Below are 16,231 nucleotides of genomic sequence, written 5' to 3'. Positions count from 1 at the left end.
CTCAAGGCGGCCCAGCCCCCAGCAGCGCCTGGGAAGGTGTGGCAGTTATGCAACCAAATTTATCACCCTCCCAGAGGGACCCTGGCTTCAGAGAAGAGGCACCCTTACTGGGGTGGAAGGGCATACAGTCCTGATCCCTCCCCCCCCCCCCCCCCCTTACTCCCCTGCCCCTCAGCCCTGAGGCAGTACCTTTGTCGAGGACGGGCCCAAAGATGGCCAGGCTGTCATCTATGGTGGTGCAGTTCCAGCGGCGGCCCCGGAACTGGTGCTGGCACTCCTGGATGCCCAGCTTCACGCCCTCGGCCACGCTGGGCATGATCTCGATGTAATTGCGGCAGAAGCGCAGTTGCTTGGGGACCAGGCCTGGGATGGAGCCGCAGAGCAGGGGCTGTGAGCCCAGAGATGTGTACTGCTGGCCCAGGGCCAGGGACCTGCAGGCAGACAGAGGGTAGTGACACTGTGGGCACAAAGCACAGAGCCCATCCTGGGCTCCATGGACGCTTTGTGAACCCCCCGGTGTAGGTGGAGAGGCAGAGGGCCTGTGCCCTGGCACCTGAATGTGCTACCTTTGACCTCAGGAGCGTGCCACCCCTCAAAGTGCAGAGCTCTGACCCAGGCAAGTCAGCCCTCTGGCTTTATCCAGCTTGCAGGGGATGGGACCAGCAGAAACCGCTTGTGGGGGCCCTTGGGGGCAATGCAAAGCCATGAAAAGAGGTTTGGACTAGAAAGATGGTATTTGGGGCCCAGATCCAGTCCTTTCCAGGTTCTGGGTCCAGCTTCGCTTATGGGCATTGAAGAGATCAGGCTGGGCAATTTCCAAGGCAGTCCAGGACACTGGGGCCACATGGACACTTCCAGTGTCATGGGACACGCACGTGTGCGTGAGCGCGCGCACACACACACACACACACACACCCCACCCTTGGCAATACCCTCAGCCTCTTCCCCACGATGCTGCCAGCCCAGCCCAGAGCCTCCCAGTGTCTGCCCAAGGAATCGCTGGCTTGCACCAAGCCCTTTGTCTACCAGGGCCTCCATGACCATCTTTCCAGTTCCCTAAAAGTGTCTAGAGCTCCACCTCTTTTCTCATGAGAGACTGGAGCTTGGCTTTGTTTCAAAACAAGTTTAGCACCGAGTCAGAAGGGAGATCTCAGATCTCACTGCCTACACCCAACACCAGGTGACTGGTCAATTCACTCCATTCCTCTGCCCCTCAATTTTCAATCAATATTCCATCAACTCTCTCAAGTTTTATAAAGAGTCAGCGACAGAAAGAATGACCTTATGGGGTGGGGTAGAAGAGTTTAAAATACTAGAAAACCAAGGTTGGAATTGATACTTTTCCGTTCCTTCCCTTCAGCACAGGAACAGCAGAAATGACATTTTGTGGGAGAACCTGAGAAAATGACCCGTGAGTGTCAGTGGCCTTTAAGGACAATTGCAATCTGCTGTATGACCAGGGGCAGTGTGAGCTGGAAGAAGGAGCCCATCTCCTCTCCCAGTGTGTCCAGCACTGACCAAGGCTTTGGTCCAGCATTGGCCTAAGTCAAGTTTCCCACAAAAAGTGATGAGCAAAAGCCTCGGAAAGAGGGGCCGGGAGAAGACCCCATGGAGCAGGGTCCAGCTTTTCTGTGTACTTTTTAGTACACAAAAGCTTGTGGGCTAGAGGCAGGGCCGAGTCAAACATCTGCCATTTAGCAACTGTTACTGCTTGCCAGGCACTTTATATGCAACATTTCTGATCAATTCCCGAACGTGAAGAGCATCACTATCTCCTGGATGAGGAAACTGAGGTTTAGAGAGTACATTTGCTTGCTTAAGGCTTTTTGGTACCCTGCCCTGTCTGCAGGGCTGCAAATGTCCCCGTTGAGCCTCCCTCCGGGCTCAGGCTGCCCCTCCCGTCCTCTTGAGCAGCAGGTCCAGCCCAGCCCTGCTGTGCCAGCTGCCCCCACAGCCCTGCAATCAGGGGAAACTGAGGGAGGGTTCAGTGCAGACAACTCGGCCTTGCACCATCCTAGATGGGCGGCTCAGGAGCAAGATACAGGGAAGAAGCCTGGACTGTCCCCGCTCCTTCCTCTGGTGTTTGGGACCCAAAGCCCTGTGCAGGACCACTGCAGCGAGGAGCTGAGGCAGGAGTGAGAGGCACTCAGAGACCCTTCCTCTGCCCTCCTCCTCCCCTTCCCGTTGCCTTCCTGCCTCCTCCTTCCTCCCCCTCTCCCAGCCCTTGCTTTATACCTTCTGCAGGCCTGGGCACCCTCAAGCTAAACTGGAAGGTGAGCCCTGGTCCAACAGCGGAACCCACAGGAGGAGCCCTAAGGGAGCACTAAGCCCATCATACAGATGAAAAACAGAGGCCGACCAGGCCAGGTGGCTCACGCCTATAATCCCAGCTACCCAGGAGGCTGAGGCAGGAGAATCACTTGAACCTGGGAGGTGGAGGTTTCCGTGAGCCAAGATCACGCCACTGCACTCCAGCTTGGGTGACAGAGGAGACTTCATCTCAAAAAAAAAAAAAAAAAAAAGAAAGAAATAAAGAAAAAGAAAGCCGGGCGCGGTGGCTCATGCCTGTAATCCCAGCACTTTGGGAGGCGGAGGCGGGTGGATCACCTGAGGTCGGGAGTTCGAGACCAGCCTGACCAACATGGAGAAACCCCGTCTCTACTAAAAATACAAAATTGGCCAGGCGTGGTGGCACATGCCTATAATCCCAGCTACTAGGGAGGCTGAGGCAGGAGAATTGCTTGAACCTGGGAGGTGGAGGCTGCGGTGAGCTGTGATCGTGCCATTGCACTCCAGCCTGGGCAAACAAGAGTGAAACTCCATCTAAAAAAAAAAAAGAAAAAAGAAAAAGCACAGAGCACAGACCGTCAAAGAGGAGCAACTTGTGCAAGGCCACACAGCCATATCCACAGAGCCAGGCTGGCTGGCTCAGGGGACTGAGGAGTCGGGGGGCCCACGCTGGCAAGGCGGCTCCTCACCCACCTCTCCAAGGGCCTCCCTGCTTCCTCCCAGGTGGGTCTTCACAGCCCAGCAGAGCACCTGAGCTCTGGCACACTGCCTGGCATGGCTTGATTGGCCGCAAAGGCCAGAGTGCTCCCCAGACATCTCCAGGAAGGAGATACCACTGAGCCCTTCCTGCTGTGCAGACGCAGTCTCTCCTCTGCCCCACGGGGATTTCCTTCTGTCCCCGCAGTTACATGGACACTGGCAATACTAATGACAACTATTTATGTAGTACCTGCTCTGTGCCAACACTTCAAATACATGATCTCACTGAATCCTCACAGCAACTCTGAGAGGTCAGCATTGTCATCCCCGTTTTACAGATGAGGAAACAGGCATGGAGAAGTTGGGTGACTTATGCAAGGAAGTGGCTGAGCCAGAATTCAAGCCCTGGGTTTGTCTGACTCCCAGTGTGATGTCCTCTGAGAACAATTCCTGAGCCTCAGACATGATGAGCTGTTTTCCCTCTTTCCACCAAACCCTGTCTCCTTCCTGTTGCCCAGGTCCCACCAACTGTGGACCTGGGAGCCATGGTGCCAGGGTCCCATCCAGTTCTACCACTTCCTAGCTGCTGATCTCAGCAATTTTCTTAACTTCTCTATACCTCAGTTTCTTTATCAGTAAAATAGACACGACAGGAGGAATAAATGACACAATCCAGTGTGTGGCAAGTGGGGAGCCCTTGCTAGATGGTGGTTGCTATGGTTACGGTGTGTTTGGAGCTGTCCCCAGCACTTTGTTCCCTGCCTTGTCACCAACCTCATTTCTTCCATCTTTGCATTCCTGACTTGGTAGAACACATCAGAAATCTCAGCCCCTTCCCATCCAACACTGAGAAGGATGCCTGGATCAGACCTCAGTCCTCACAGGGGTGGCAGAACAAAGACAGTTGTGATCTGGCTGAGGGTTCAAGGTCACTCAAAGAGTGCAGGCAAAAGGACATTTTCAGGATGCTCCATTCAAAGGCTTCAGTTCAGATGGGGACATCCTGCGAGTAATTAGCAAGGCCTCTGGCAATGGGGCTTAGCTCCTGGGCCGGTGTGGGAGACTAATGAGGCAGTGGCCATGGGATTGATTTCTGCAGGATGGCTGCCCTCCCCCGAACATGCCCGGCCACCCCCACCCTGAGCCGCCTGCCCCCACACTGCTGAAATTCCACCATTGCAGACACATTACTTTAACTCGCCACTCCTATTCCCCATTATTGAAGTACACGTTCCACTGAGGGAGGCGGCACAGTGAGTCTCATGCTCCTGGATTCTTTGTGCCAAGGTGCGCGTGGCTTTGACAGATTTGCCTAGCCAGCTGAACAACTCCAGCGGGGCTGTTTCACACTTCCACACCTTTGCACACGCTGAGCCCTCAGCTCAGAGCACCTCTCTGCTGCCAGGCCCCCAGGAAATATCCTGCCCTTCCTTCGAAACCTGATTCCTAGGTCGCCACCATTCTAAAGGCTTCTGTGAGCTCCCAGACAGAAGTCACCTCTCCTCCGCCTAAGTCTTTCCTATACCTAATTCAAACCTTCTTATCCCAAAGTGCTGAACTGATTTGTTTCCAATTCCATCTGGCTGTGCTGGTCTCCGTGTTCAAGAAGAGAGGTAGTATGTTCTCCAGTTATTCCCCAATCCCTCCCCCATCACACACACACACACACACACACACACACACACACCCACCCCAGCCCACTCTGCCTTCCAAAGGGCCGGGCACATGCTAGGTATTCGCTGATTCTGGAGGAAAGGAATGAAGAACTCTTCCAAAGGACCAGCCTGATGCCCCTCACTCGCCAGACCTCCCGGCATCCGGAGCTTCCGCCTACACACAGGACAAGACTCCTTGGTTCCGCTGAGGAAGTTCCTACGTTTAGGATCTGAGATGATGGCCAGGCTCCCAAGGGGGATAGAGACCTGCCTGGCACTGGCAGCTGGTGAGGGGGAGGGCGGAGGACCCTGCCAGGCCTTCGCAGCTGGGTCAGGGGCTATTTATACCCAACTGCTGGCCTGGTCCTTCCCTTCCCTAGGGCCCTGCCACCCTCCTCCTGAAGCTGGCTCATCCTCCACCCTGACCACCCACTGCCCAGCTGGGCTGAGGACAGACACAGGCAGCCAGGCGGATGGGCTGGGGTGCACTGCACAACAGGCTGCTTGTGGAAACTTTGGTACTGACCCCTTGGAGTGAAATATTCCTCTCCAAATAAGCCATACCTAAACCTCGTGCGTGGCCTCATCTAACTCCCACCCCCTACCCCAGTTCTGTGCCTCTACCCTGATGATGCCTGCTGTGGCCAGAGGGCTGCAGGGGGCCTGCATGGTGAGCACAAGGCAGAGAGGACATTTTTTTTTCTATTTTTGAGACAGAGTCTTGCTCTGTTGCCCAGGCTGGAGTGCAAAAGCATGATCTAGGCTCACTGCAACCTCCACCTCCTGAGTTCAAGTGATTCTCCTGCCTCAGCCTCTCAAGTAGCTGGGATAAGAGGCATGTGCCACCACGCCTGGCTAATTTTTGTAGTTTCAATAGATTTTTGCAATATTGGCCAGGCTGGTCTCAAACTCCTGACCAAGTGATCCACCTGCCTCTGCCTCCCAAAGTGCTGGGATTACAGGTGTGAGCCACTGCGCCCGGCCATAGAGAGCATTTCTAATCAGTGAATTCAGGTCAGCCTGGATTCTGCATCGACTTACGCACCTAACATGTGGTGAGACACCTAAAGGCACCCTGTGCAGGGCATCCCACCTGGTCTGACACTGGGATTGCTGGCCTCAGATGCTGCCATCCACCCAGTGACGGCCAATCCCCTGCTGATGGGGGTCCGGCTGCTGTCAGGGACCCCCACTCTGCTGCCAGCGCCCACTCCCCTGAGTGATCCATTAGGGTATGCAGCCCTGCCACCCACCCAGGTGGCCTCCCAGATGGAATCACACACAATCTCCCTCCTTTACCCTACATACAGAACATATGAAAAGAGAGCCCTGTCCTTCAAAAAGTTAAACAGAGAATCACCCTCTCATCCGGCAATGCCATACCTGGTATATGCCAGAAAAGAGTTGAAAATGAGGACTCCAACAGACACCTGTACACCAGTGTTCATGGCAGTGCTACTCACAGCAGCCAAAAGGTAGAAACAATCCAAGAGTCCTCAGCAGACGAATGGATAAACAACAGGTGGGCCATCCATACAACGGGACCTTATTCAGCCAGAAAAAGGAAGGAAGCGGGTGTGGTAGTGGTAATCCCAGCACTCTGGGAGGTCGAGGTGGGTGGATCACCTGAGGTCAGGAGTTCAAGACCAGCCTGGACAACATGATGAAACCCCATCTCTACTAAAAATACAAAAATTAGCTGGGCCTGGTGGCACATGCCTGTAATCCCAGCTACTCAGGAGGCTGAGACACAATTGCTAGAACCTGGGAGGCAGAGGTTACAGTGAGCCAATTGCGCCACTGCTCTCTAGCCTGGGCAACAGAGCAAGACTCTGTCCCCCCGCCCCCAAAAAAAGGAATGAAATTCTGATGCTTCTGATGCAAGCTGCAATGTAGAGGAAACTTGAAAACAAGCTAAGTGACAGCAGCCACACACAGAAGGACAAATGCTATATGATTTCACTTACATGAGGTTCTAGGTAAAGACACTCCAGCTTGGGCAACAGAGTAAGACTCTGTCTCAAAAAAAAAAAAAAAAAAAAAAAAAAAAGGAATGAAATTCTGATGCAAGCTACAACGTAGAAGAATCTTGAAAACAAGCTAAGCGACAGCAGCCAGACACAGATGGACAAACACTGTATTATTCCACTTACATGAGGTGTCTAGGTAAATTCATAGGGACAGAAAGTAAAACAGAGGTTGCCAGGGGCTCTGGAAGGGAGAGAGTGGGAAGTTACTGCTTAATAAGTACAGTGTTAGGGGTGATGAAAACAGACGGTGGTGATGGCCGCACAGCATTGGAATGTACTTAATGCCACTGAATAGTACACTTTAAAATAGTTAAATAGCAAAATGTAAAAAAATAAAAGGAGGGGAGGTGTTTGCATCCCCAACCTCCAACTCCCCACCTAGAGCCCCTCTGCCGGACGAAATTCCAGAGCCCCAGGTCTAGTCTAATTCCCTCCTCCTCTATATGGGAAGATTGAGACCCAGAGAGGGTTTGTCATTTTCCGGGGTCACACAGCTGGCTGCCCGGGAGATGGGAGGAGAATCCAGGGCTCACAATTCTTTTACCCACCAGGCTCCTAACCTGGGGGTGATGAATGCACATTCTCAGAGGCTTCTCTGGGGCTGGGCACAAAAGGGACCCACCTGGCTCCACATGGGTGGGGCTGTAGAAGGTGGACCCAGGGGCTGCGGCCCAGGGAAAGGCTCCCCTCCTCCCTCTGGTCTCAGGATGCCCTCCAGGGCCAAGCCTCCCCTAGTCATGCCTTCTTTGCAGAAGTGGGCCCTTTGCCCTCACCTTTCTCCATGCGGAAACCTAACCATCTCTGCCGGCCTCAAAGGGGAGGCATCTGAAGACTCTGGTCTGAAGATCTAGTGTCTCTTAAAACGACTGACATGGCTGCTGAGAGGGAGAGGAGGAGGGAAGGTGAGGAGAGGGAGTCAGAAACCACCTCTCCTGTGGTCATTTTTCTCTCCCTGCAGTGGGGGCCACAGTGCTCCTGTCAACCCCACAACAGCCCAGGGCCAGGTGCTCCACCTGCTGGCTCCTGGGCAGTACTGGAAAAAGGCCCAACCTGTTCCTGGGCCCAGAGGGGCTCCACCCTCCACAGAAACTTCTAGAAGGGAAAGGAAAGGTTTGAGGAAAGAGCAGGAAGTAAGGAACCAAGCGTTGGCTTTGGAACTCAGGCCACTACCTTTCCACTTAGGTCAAGAAGCCGTTCAGGATTGGCAGATGTCAGGACAGGGAGCCCAGCCAGTTCAGGGGCACGTGTGCATGCCATGGGGCTGGGCCTGGTGGGCTCTGACACACCCACCTCCTGGAGCTTCCAAGAAGCTTACACCCATAGTGACGAGGCAATCACTGCTGAGGAGGAGGCAGGCCACAGGCCTGGACTGGAGGCGCTCACCTGGCTGCTTGGCAGGGGGCTTGTGACAAAGCCAGAGAAACCTAGCTCAGGATTCCAGCTGCCACTGTTCCTTGCCCTCCTGGAACACAAGTGCACCCTGCGGGTACTGAGCACAGGTCTGGACCTTGTCAACATTTCAGTACAGGGCCAAGGGTAGGAGGTTTCCTCTGAGCCCAAAGGGGCTCAGGTGGGGCTGTGTCCTGTGGCTCTGGGAGAGTGCCGAGGTGCCTCAGGGGGTGCCTTTCATCGAAGAAGTGGGAGATGTCTCCGGGCCTTGCCATTAGGGGCTAGTTCATTCTCTCAACAGGGGACAGGGGCCCTCTGGCTCGCCTGCATCTCCAGCAGGGGTGGGAGCACCCTTGCCTATGTCTAGGACAGGAAGGGAAGGGTGAGGGTGGAGTGGGTGCAGGCCCTGAGCTGGGACCCATGATCTTGAAATGAAACCTTGAAGGAGCAGCTGCCCGGGCTCTAAGCCCAGTGGGCTCCTGTCTTGATTTAGCCCCAGCTGTCAAGACTGGGGCCTGGTGATTTGTGGAGTCAGAGGAAGTGCCTGTCCTTCAGAGAGCAGCTTAAAGCCTGGCTTTGGTAAACAAAGTCATTCACCGCCTATTCACTCAACACACACGAACTGAGTGATGACTCTCAGCCTGGCAGGCTTCCAGGTCTGGGAACATGGAGATGAATGAATCCACACCCGAGGAGCACCCAGCCCAGGAGGCTGCTGTCAGTAACAGACCAACAAGCATTTCTTGAGCACCTACTAGGTCTGGGCACTTAACTGAGTGAGACATGGTCCCAAGGCACTTGTAACTTTCAGCTCCAGTAACCTCTGGGCCAGAGGGTGCATGGTCAGGGCGAGCGATCTCCAGGAACGGGGGCAAGTGGGTCCTCACTACCTCTGGAGGGCTCCGTGTGGAGCAGTGACTGAGCTGGAGAAGGATGGCTAGGGGCGCTCAGGTGGTGCCAGGTGGCAAGGGGACAGCTCCAGACAAGGGGGCATGTCCCCCCACGCCAGGGTCTAGGAGCCACACAGAGGAGCAGAGGAAGGGGAGCAGCTAAAGAGGGGCTCTGAGTGCCAGGCATTATCGGACAAACTAGCACCTTCCTTAGCTGGGCTTTGGAATATTGTCCTGTCAGTCATGTGCAAAACGAGACAAGAGGTGGGTGCGGGGAAAGCGGCTGGGAAGCGGGGTTGCGTGGATGCTAAGGAGACTCTGGGGCCTGGGGATCCAATGCAACCTCCCAGGGCCCAGCTCTCATTGTGCAACTGGGCCAAGACCCATGCGCCTAGGTCACCAGGGTCTGTGGCAGGGGATGGGCCCCCTGGCCAGCTCAGGACAGTGGCTTCAGGAACAGACAGGAAGCTGTGAATAAGGACTAGTAGCCATTTGATCCCATGAGAAACAGGAGGAAGGAGGAAAGTATGGCCAAGGTTTTGAGCCAGGATGACCAGGAAGATGGAGATGGTGTCCACCAAGATGGGAAGGTAAGAAGCAAAGCAGCTTTGGGAACAAGACAAGGAAGTGTGTGGGGCCAGAGAGACCTCCAGGCACCACATAGAGACAGAGCTGGGCCCAAGAGGGAAACAGAAGCTAGAAACCCATCTGGGGATGCTTGTCTAGGAGCTAAAAGTTGAATTATACTTTAGGCCCGATCTTGGCTGTGGGCACACGGGTGGGGGGACACTGAGCCTCACGGTGGGGGCAGTGATGCCATATGCCAAGGGGTGGGGTCACCAGGGAGGGGCTAGGGGCCGAGGGCCAGCCAGCCCAGCTTCAGGGCCTGAATCTCACACTAGGAGGCTGGAAAGGTGGGTTCTCTCGACACCTCAGCCCCTGCCCAGCCAACACTGGCAGCAGGCGGCCAGGTCTGGCTTGTGTTTTCCGTATTCCGGACGAGGTCCCCACGAGATGCACAGCCAACATACCTACGCAGAGGGCCCCTCCCTCCTCCGCGCTTTCGCCCTTTTGCTTTTCTTATGATGCATCCTAAGCCTTCAGTGCACAGCTGCCTTCCCTTGGGGACCCCTCTCTGACCACACAGTGGGACCTCCCAGCCCTAACCCTGCTCCTATTACAAGCTACAAAGCCAGCTCGTCCCTGTTGTCCTGGGACCCAGGTTCTGGGTCTGTCCCTCAGGTTGGCTCGGCTAAACTCTGAGCCTTTGGGCTTTGGCCAGCCCTTCCTGGACCTGTCACCCTGCATTGTGTCACTAATGTCACCGTGAGTGCAGCAGGAACAGAAAGGTGAGGTCTGGGGGTGACTCTGAGTGGAAAGGGATATCCCAGGCAGTGATCCACACCACAGGAGAAAAACCCACGCACGCGGAGAAAAGATAACCAAGTAAAAAGCTATTCCTTCCCCTCAGGCAGGAGCCCCTGAGGACAGGCCCCAGGAGCCTGGGAAACACACTAGCCCTGCTGGCCAAATGACCACTTCTACATTCTGTGAGCGACTTTAGCAACTCGCTTCTAAAGGTTCCCTTTCAGGACCACGAGGGGCCATCCGAGGAGGTGGCACAGCTCCGCTGCCAGGGACCACCTGAGAGTCCAAGAGGACCACGGTTCTGGGCAGCCATGGGGAGAAGGAAAAGGTGCAGGCAGAAGCTCAAAGCCAAGGGTTTGGCCACAGACTATACGCCAGTCAGAGGGAAGAGGCTGTGGGCCCTGCGCTCTATCCCAGGGAGCCCTGTGGGATGTTTCTTTGGGGAGAAAAGGGAAGGGAGGGAAGGGGTGTGGAGGGCGGGGCAGTGCCTGGGCTGGAATGTTGCAGCTTCTGTTCTCCAAAGCAGCTCCCGGAGCGCCTGCCTGCGGCTCTGGCTGATCTGATAAGATGTGACAAGACGGCCTGAAAAATGTTGAAACCTGTAAAATGTTTAAACCTGTTTTTTGTTGTGTTGTGAGCATGAAGTGCTTTTTCTTTCTTTCTTACCTCCACCCCCCCCACCCCTACCCCACCCCTTCATTTCACAGGAAAGTGAAGTTGATAAGACTGGAAAAAGGGAGGAGGGTGCAAGAGAGGGACTGTTGCCTTCAGCCAAATTGTGGGCTGGGGCATGGAGCAGTCTGGTGGGACCTAGGGAGGAGGAAAGAGAGTGGGAACAGGAGGGAAGAGGCGGCAAGAGGTGGGAGGAGTCTAGGGTGGAAAAAGGAGGAGGACAGGAGAAGAGGGGGAGGGAAGGGTCCTGCACCCCTGGCCTGCTCAGGAGCCGCAGCCCATCCTCCCCAGGACCAAACACAGTCCCCCACTTGGCACCCCAGAGGAACCCAGGGCTGTGGGTCTCTTCCTTCAAGCAGGGGATTCACAGGGAAGGGCCTAGGCCCAGAGGGGTATCCAGAGACGGGTAAAAGGCAGGGAGCTCACTCTTCAGACCCCAGAGAGTCTCCCTGAGAGGCACCAAGCCCACAGGTTGGCACATGCTGCCTGGTGACCACAGAGGGAAGTAGCTCCCAAGGACACATGCCGAGAGCTGGGTCAGTTTCTCCACTTTGCTGCACAGTTCAGGACTCACAGGTGAGCCCAGACGCCCTGTGCTTGCTCAGGCAGAGTCCCAGCCCTCTGCGTTCAGACACGCAAAGGGGTGCCATGCTGTCTGTGTTACTGAGGATGCCATCAAGGCCCAGAGGCCTATTTGGGGTCACAGCATTTCTGCCCATCAGTTTTGGGTGATTGTCATACAGCTCCCCCTAAATGTCTAGTCTTGCCAACTCACGGGATCCTGAATATTCTAGAACATTCTAGAAACCTTGGTGGGCCCAGGTGTCTCTGGGGTGCTCATCAGTACAAAGATAGATGTTCAATAAAGACCATTTTTCTTTTCTTTTTTCTTTCTTTTTTTTTTTTTTGAGACAGGGTCTCTGTCACACAGGCTGCAGTGCAGTGGCACAATCACAGCTCACTGCAGCCTCAAACTACTTGGCTCAGCTGATCCTCCCACCTCAGCCTCCTGAGTAGCTGAGACTACAGGCACATGCCACTATGCTCTGCTAAGTTTTTAAAATTTTTTGTGGAGATGGAGTCTTGCTATATTGCCCAGGCTGGGTTTCGAACTCCTGGGCCCAAGCACTCCTCCCACCTCAGCCTCCCCAAGTGCTGGGATTGCAGGCTTGAGCCACCGTGCCCAGCCAATAAAGGCCTGTTGAAGAAAAGTCTCCACCTGTGAATGTTTTCTTGCTATTGGAGTAGGGTGGAGGCGGTGGGTGGGGGCGAGGTAGGGGGAACAATAGGAGTTTCCTGGAAAGTCCTTAGGAGCATTCTGTAAATGGCCATGCATGTTAGTGATTCCATTACAGTGTTAGGTCATAAAATGTCAAAGCTAAGCGGGGCCTTTGACATCACCTAGTTCAGCTCCTTGGGGGAATTAAGGCCCAGGGAAGCGATGTGCCTTCCCCCCTGTTCCTCCACTGGTTGAAAGCAGTGCAGAGTGCACAGCCCAGGCATGCTGACTTCCAGCCAGAGCTTGTGTCCCTTATAGCACGCAGATCCTTCTTGAAGCCTCCCAGACCTGACCATCTGAGGGCTGGGCCTCATTCAGTACCTGCATACTATGTGCCCAAGATGTATATATAAGCTGTAGCCTCGGCTGGGCACGGTGGCTCATGCCTGTACTCCCAGCACTTTGGGAGGCTTAGGCGGGCGGATCAGTTGAAGTCAGGAGTTTGAGACCAGCCTGGCCAACATGGCGAAACGCCCGCCTCTACTAAAAATAGAAAAAATTAACCAGATGTGGTGGCAGGCACCTGTCATCACAGCTACCCTGGAGGCTGAGATAGGAGAATCGCTTGAACCCGGGAGGTGGAGGTTGCAGTGAGCCGAGATTGTGCCACTGCACTCCAGCCTGGGCAACAGAGTGAGACTCTGCTTCGAAAGAAAAAAAAAAGATGTAGCCTCCACCCTCCTCAGTGACCCCACCTCAGTGCAGGTGACCAGTCAGTTGCAGAGTGTGAGAAGTCCCACTTGGAACTTCAAGGAATAGGGTGCTGAGGGGAAGGAAGTGGCAGAAGGCAAAGAAGACCACTTCAAAGAGGTGACATTCAAGCTGGGCCTTGAAGTTGAGCTCAGCTTGGCCAACTTTTCCTCCTGGAGCTTGGCCATCTGTTTCTTTGCCTCCCACTCCACTAAGCGGAATTCGAATTCAAACTTTTCCTAAGCCATGTTTGCATCTTTAGTTCATTTTCGCCTTGTAACATTTCTCCCCCTTCCTGAGCCCTCCACACCCGAAGTCAGTTTCCCATTTTACAGATTGGGAAATGAGAACCTTACAGAGTTAGGCTGCTGTTCTGAGAAGCCAAGTCTGCTAATTCCTACACCAGGATTTTCCCGGGTCCCCGCATTGCTATACCCTTCAAGCCAGTTCTGGTAAAAGATAAGACATAGCCTGCCCAGCCCTCTTGTTCACGTCTGACTCCAGACTCCTATTCATCCCTCAAGGTCCCATGTTTAAATCCCCTTTTAATGTCTCCAATTTGAATTGTTCCCTCTGGCCATTTCCCCAGCTCTTATACATCCCTCAGGAGTAACCTTCCACACACTCAAGTGAATTGTCCACCGACTCCATTGATGGTGAGTTTTTTGAGAGGAGGGATTCTTTCACTCGTTTACACATGGAATCTAGCCCCTGCTTCAGCAGGCACAGCGGCCCTGTGAGGACCTCCCTGCCTCCTTTCGCTGCACTCAGCAGCCCCACTGAGTGCCCAGTCCTTTCCTTCGTCTCCCCCAGATCCCACAGGCTGTCTCCACGGTGAGCTGAGGGCAGGTGATGGCCATGGCCCCGCTGACTCTGGGCCTTTTAACACAGCTGCTAGCTCCACAGTTTTGGAGTCCTTTGTTTGAATCTTAGAAGCAGCCCAGTGGGGAACACACAAAGCTGTGCTGCTTGGCTGGGAGCTCACTCTTAGAGCAGCTCCCCAGGGCTCCTCAGAGAGCCACCAGCCTGGTGTGTGTCTTTATTCAATAAACATTCACGCTGGGTCAGGCCTTATGCTGGACGCTGGGAGCACAGTGTATGGGGCACTCCTGGCCTTGCAAGGACTCCCAGCTGAACCTGGAGCTGCCCCGAGGGAGCCCATCCTCCTCTTTATGGTAGCCCAGAGGCCACCCACCCTGCCTCACACCTGACAGCACTGGCCACCAGGGCTGGCACCTATCTGGACTGTCCCACCCACTCCCTTATTCTATGCCCTTCAGAAAACCAAGGACAGTCCCTGACCAGCTGGCTACTGGGATCAGGGATGCAGGTGATGCACTACGGCAGATCACTTGGGGTGGTTTTGAAAAATACAGACACCTGGGCTCCAACATCAGCATGGCAGGATCAGAGCCTCTGGGGGAGGAGACCAGGAAACTGGATCATTAAAAACTTCCGCCAGAAGTGTGACAGTAGAATGGTATGAGATGACGCAGCAGGAAGACCCCAACCTTCCCTGTGACGTTCTTTGGCCAAAGACGTTTCATCTGATCTAACCAAGCTTTGAGAGGTAACTTCTGGTTATTAGGGAACACAAGGGACAGAGGAACAAACCAAATGACACCATGGGGAAGCAACAGGACAAATTCAGAGCAGGGTTTGAACCCAGGGCCTTGCCAGCTGGAGTACTAAACCATGGCTCAGCACTTTGAGGCCACAGTGCACTGGACCCTGCCCAGGGTTCCAGCTTGGACCTCCAGCTGGGCCTGGCCTTGGCCCTGGAGCCAGCAGTGGCAGGTGCACACGCAGGAGCCAGCTGCAGGTCGGGAGGCCTCACAGGAGGTGCTGCGACCACACCCGGGTGCTCAGGGCAACGATCCCACTCTGCCTTTCAAGGTGGGTATTTCCACCACATTCCCAGGAGGGCTTCTTTGCACCGCGTCCCCCCACGGCGCTGAGGACGGGCAGGTGAAGACAGCCCTGCCCAGCACCTGGACTTCCCCCGCTCTATTTAGGGAGGCCCCACCCAAGTTCAAAGCGTTGGCTCCCCCTCCCTCGCAGCCCTGTTCCCCATCCCCAGGCGAGGCAGTCCAGAGCGAGCCTCAACATTTTCCTCTGCACCTCCTTCCCCCAACGTCATCAGTCCCTGCCGCCCATTCCTCCACAGGGTCCTTGCTTTAGCTCCGTCCTCTCCTTATGACAGGCGCCTGGGTTTGCAAACATGCACTCAGCACCTGTTAGGAGCCGAATCTGAGTTCATTACAGACCCATGCAGGACTTCATTACATATTCCAGCACCCAGCAGGGTGGGCCATTGGTTCTCATCCCTGGCTGCATAGTAAGTGGCCCTGCTGAGCTTAGAAACAAGGCTGCCTGGGCCCCCTGCAGAGAAAGGGATTTAAGTGGTCTAGATGCCCCCTCCCCTCTGTGGTATCCTCCCTCCCTCCCTCCCTCAAGGTTGAGAAGCACTGCCCTAGGTTGCAGACAGAGCTGGGGACCTGCCCATGGCCACACCCTGGGTCCACAGCTGAGGCTCCTGGGTCCTCTGCCCTCCCCTTGGGCCCTACCTCCTACTCCCAGTACCCGTCCCTCCTTTCCAAGTTGTTAGGATCAACCCATCCCCTGTTTTCCAACCTCTGGTCTTGTCCACTTCCTCTCCCGAAGTAGCCCTCCCCCATCATCTCTCCTGGCCTCTCAGCAAATCTCCATCTTCACGGCCACAGAAGCAAAACTTTCCTGATCCAGCAGCCATGAAGAAGAAGTGTTTGGGCATGCCCCTCCGTTTCTGTGCACCTTGGCAGAAATCAGACGCCAGCTACTGTGCTCGCATTTTATGTGCGTTCCAAAACACACGCTCACCTACGTCGGAAAAGGACAAGATAAAAGATGCGTTTCAAAAGAAACCTTTCCTCCTGCAGCCTCATGTGTCATCTGGAGACCCCTGCCCAGGCCTGACTCCTCGTCTCCTCTGGGGTTTTCCTCTTTTCTTTTCCCTCTTCCTGATTTCCCCTCTTAGTTTTCTTAGCCGTGCCGTGGGTTGTATCTGTTTGTGAGTAGGTGGAAGTTCTCTCTGCGAAGGTACAGGATGCTGACACTCTTGGGGTTCAAGGTAGCAAGCCTTTCCCCTACTGGGTTAGGGGCTCCACACCTTCCTTGGTTCTTGCCTGCAGCTACATTTCCCCCCACCCCAGGACTTCGCTTACCTTACTCTTTTTTTTTTTTTTTTTTTTTTTTTTTTTTTTTTTTTTTTTTTTTTTTTTTTTTTTTTTT

At 54.6% G+C, this 16,231-nt stretch overlaps 1 protein-coding gene across 1 annotated transcript in view; it reads right to left on the bottom strand.

The window, feature by feature from the left end:
* WNT3 (Wnt family member 3) overlaps positions 1-16,231 on the bottom strand; it is a 55,401-nt gene that overhangs the window by 10,995 nt on the left and 28,175 nt on the right. Inside the window, exon 2 of the mRNA XM_025362607.1 lies at positions 190-431. Within this exon, the coding sequence (XP_025218392.1) occupies positions 190-431 (242 nt within the window). The remainder of the gene's footprint in view (positions 1-189; positions 432-16,231) is intronic.

Source organism: Theropithecus gelada, chromosome 16 (assembly GCF_003255815.1).
Source record: "Theropithecus gelada isolate Dixy chromosome 16, Tgel_1.0, whole genome shotgun sequence".
NCBI classification, from domain to species: Eukaryota; Metazoa; Chordata; class Mammalia; order Primates; family Cercopithecidae; genus Theropithecus; species Theropithecus gelada.
The sequence above is the reverse complement of the archived record's forward strand: the minus strand, read 5'-3'. Positions and strand labels throughout refer to the sequence as shown.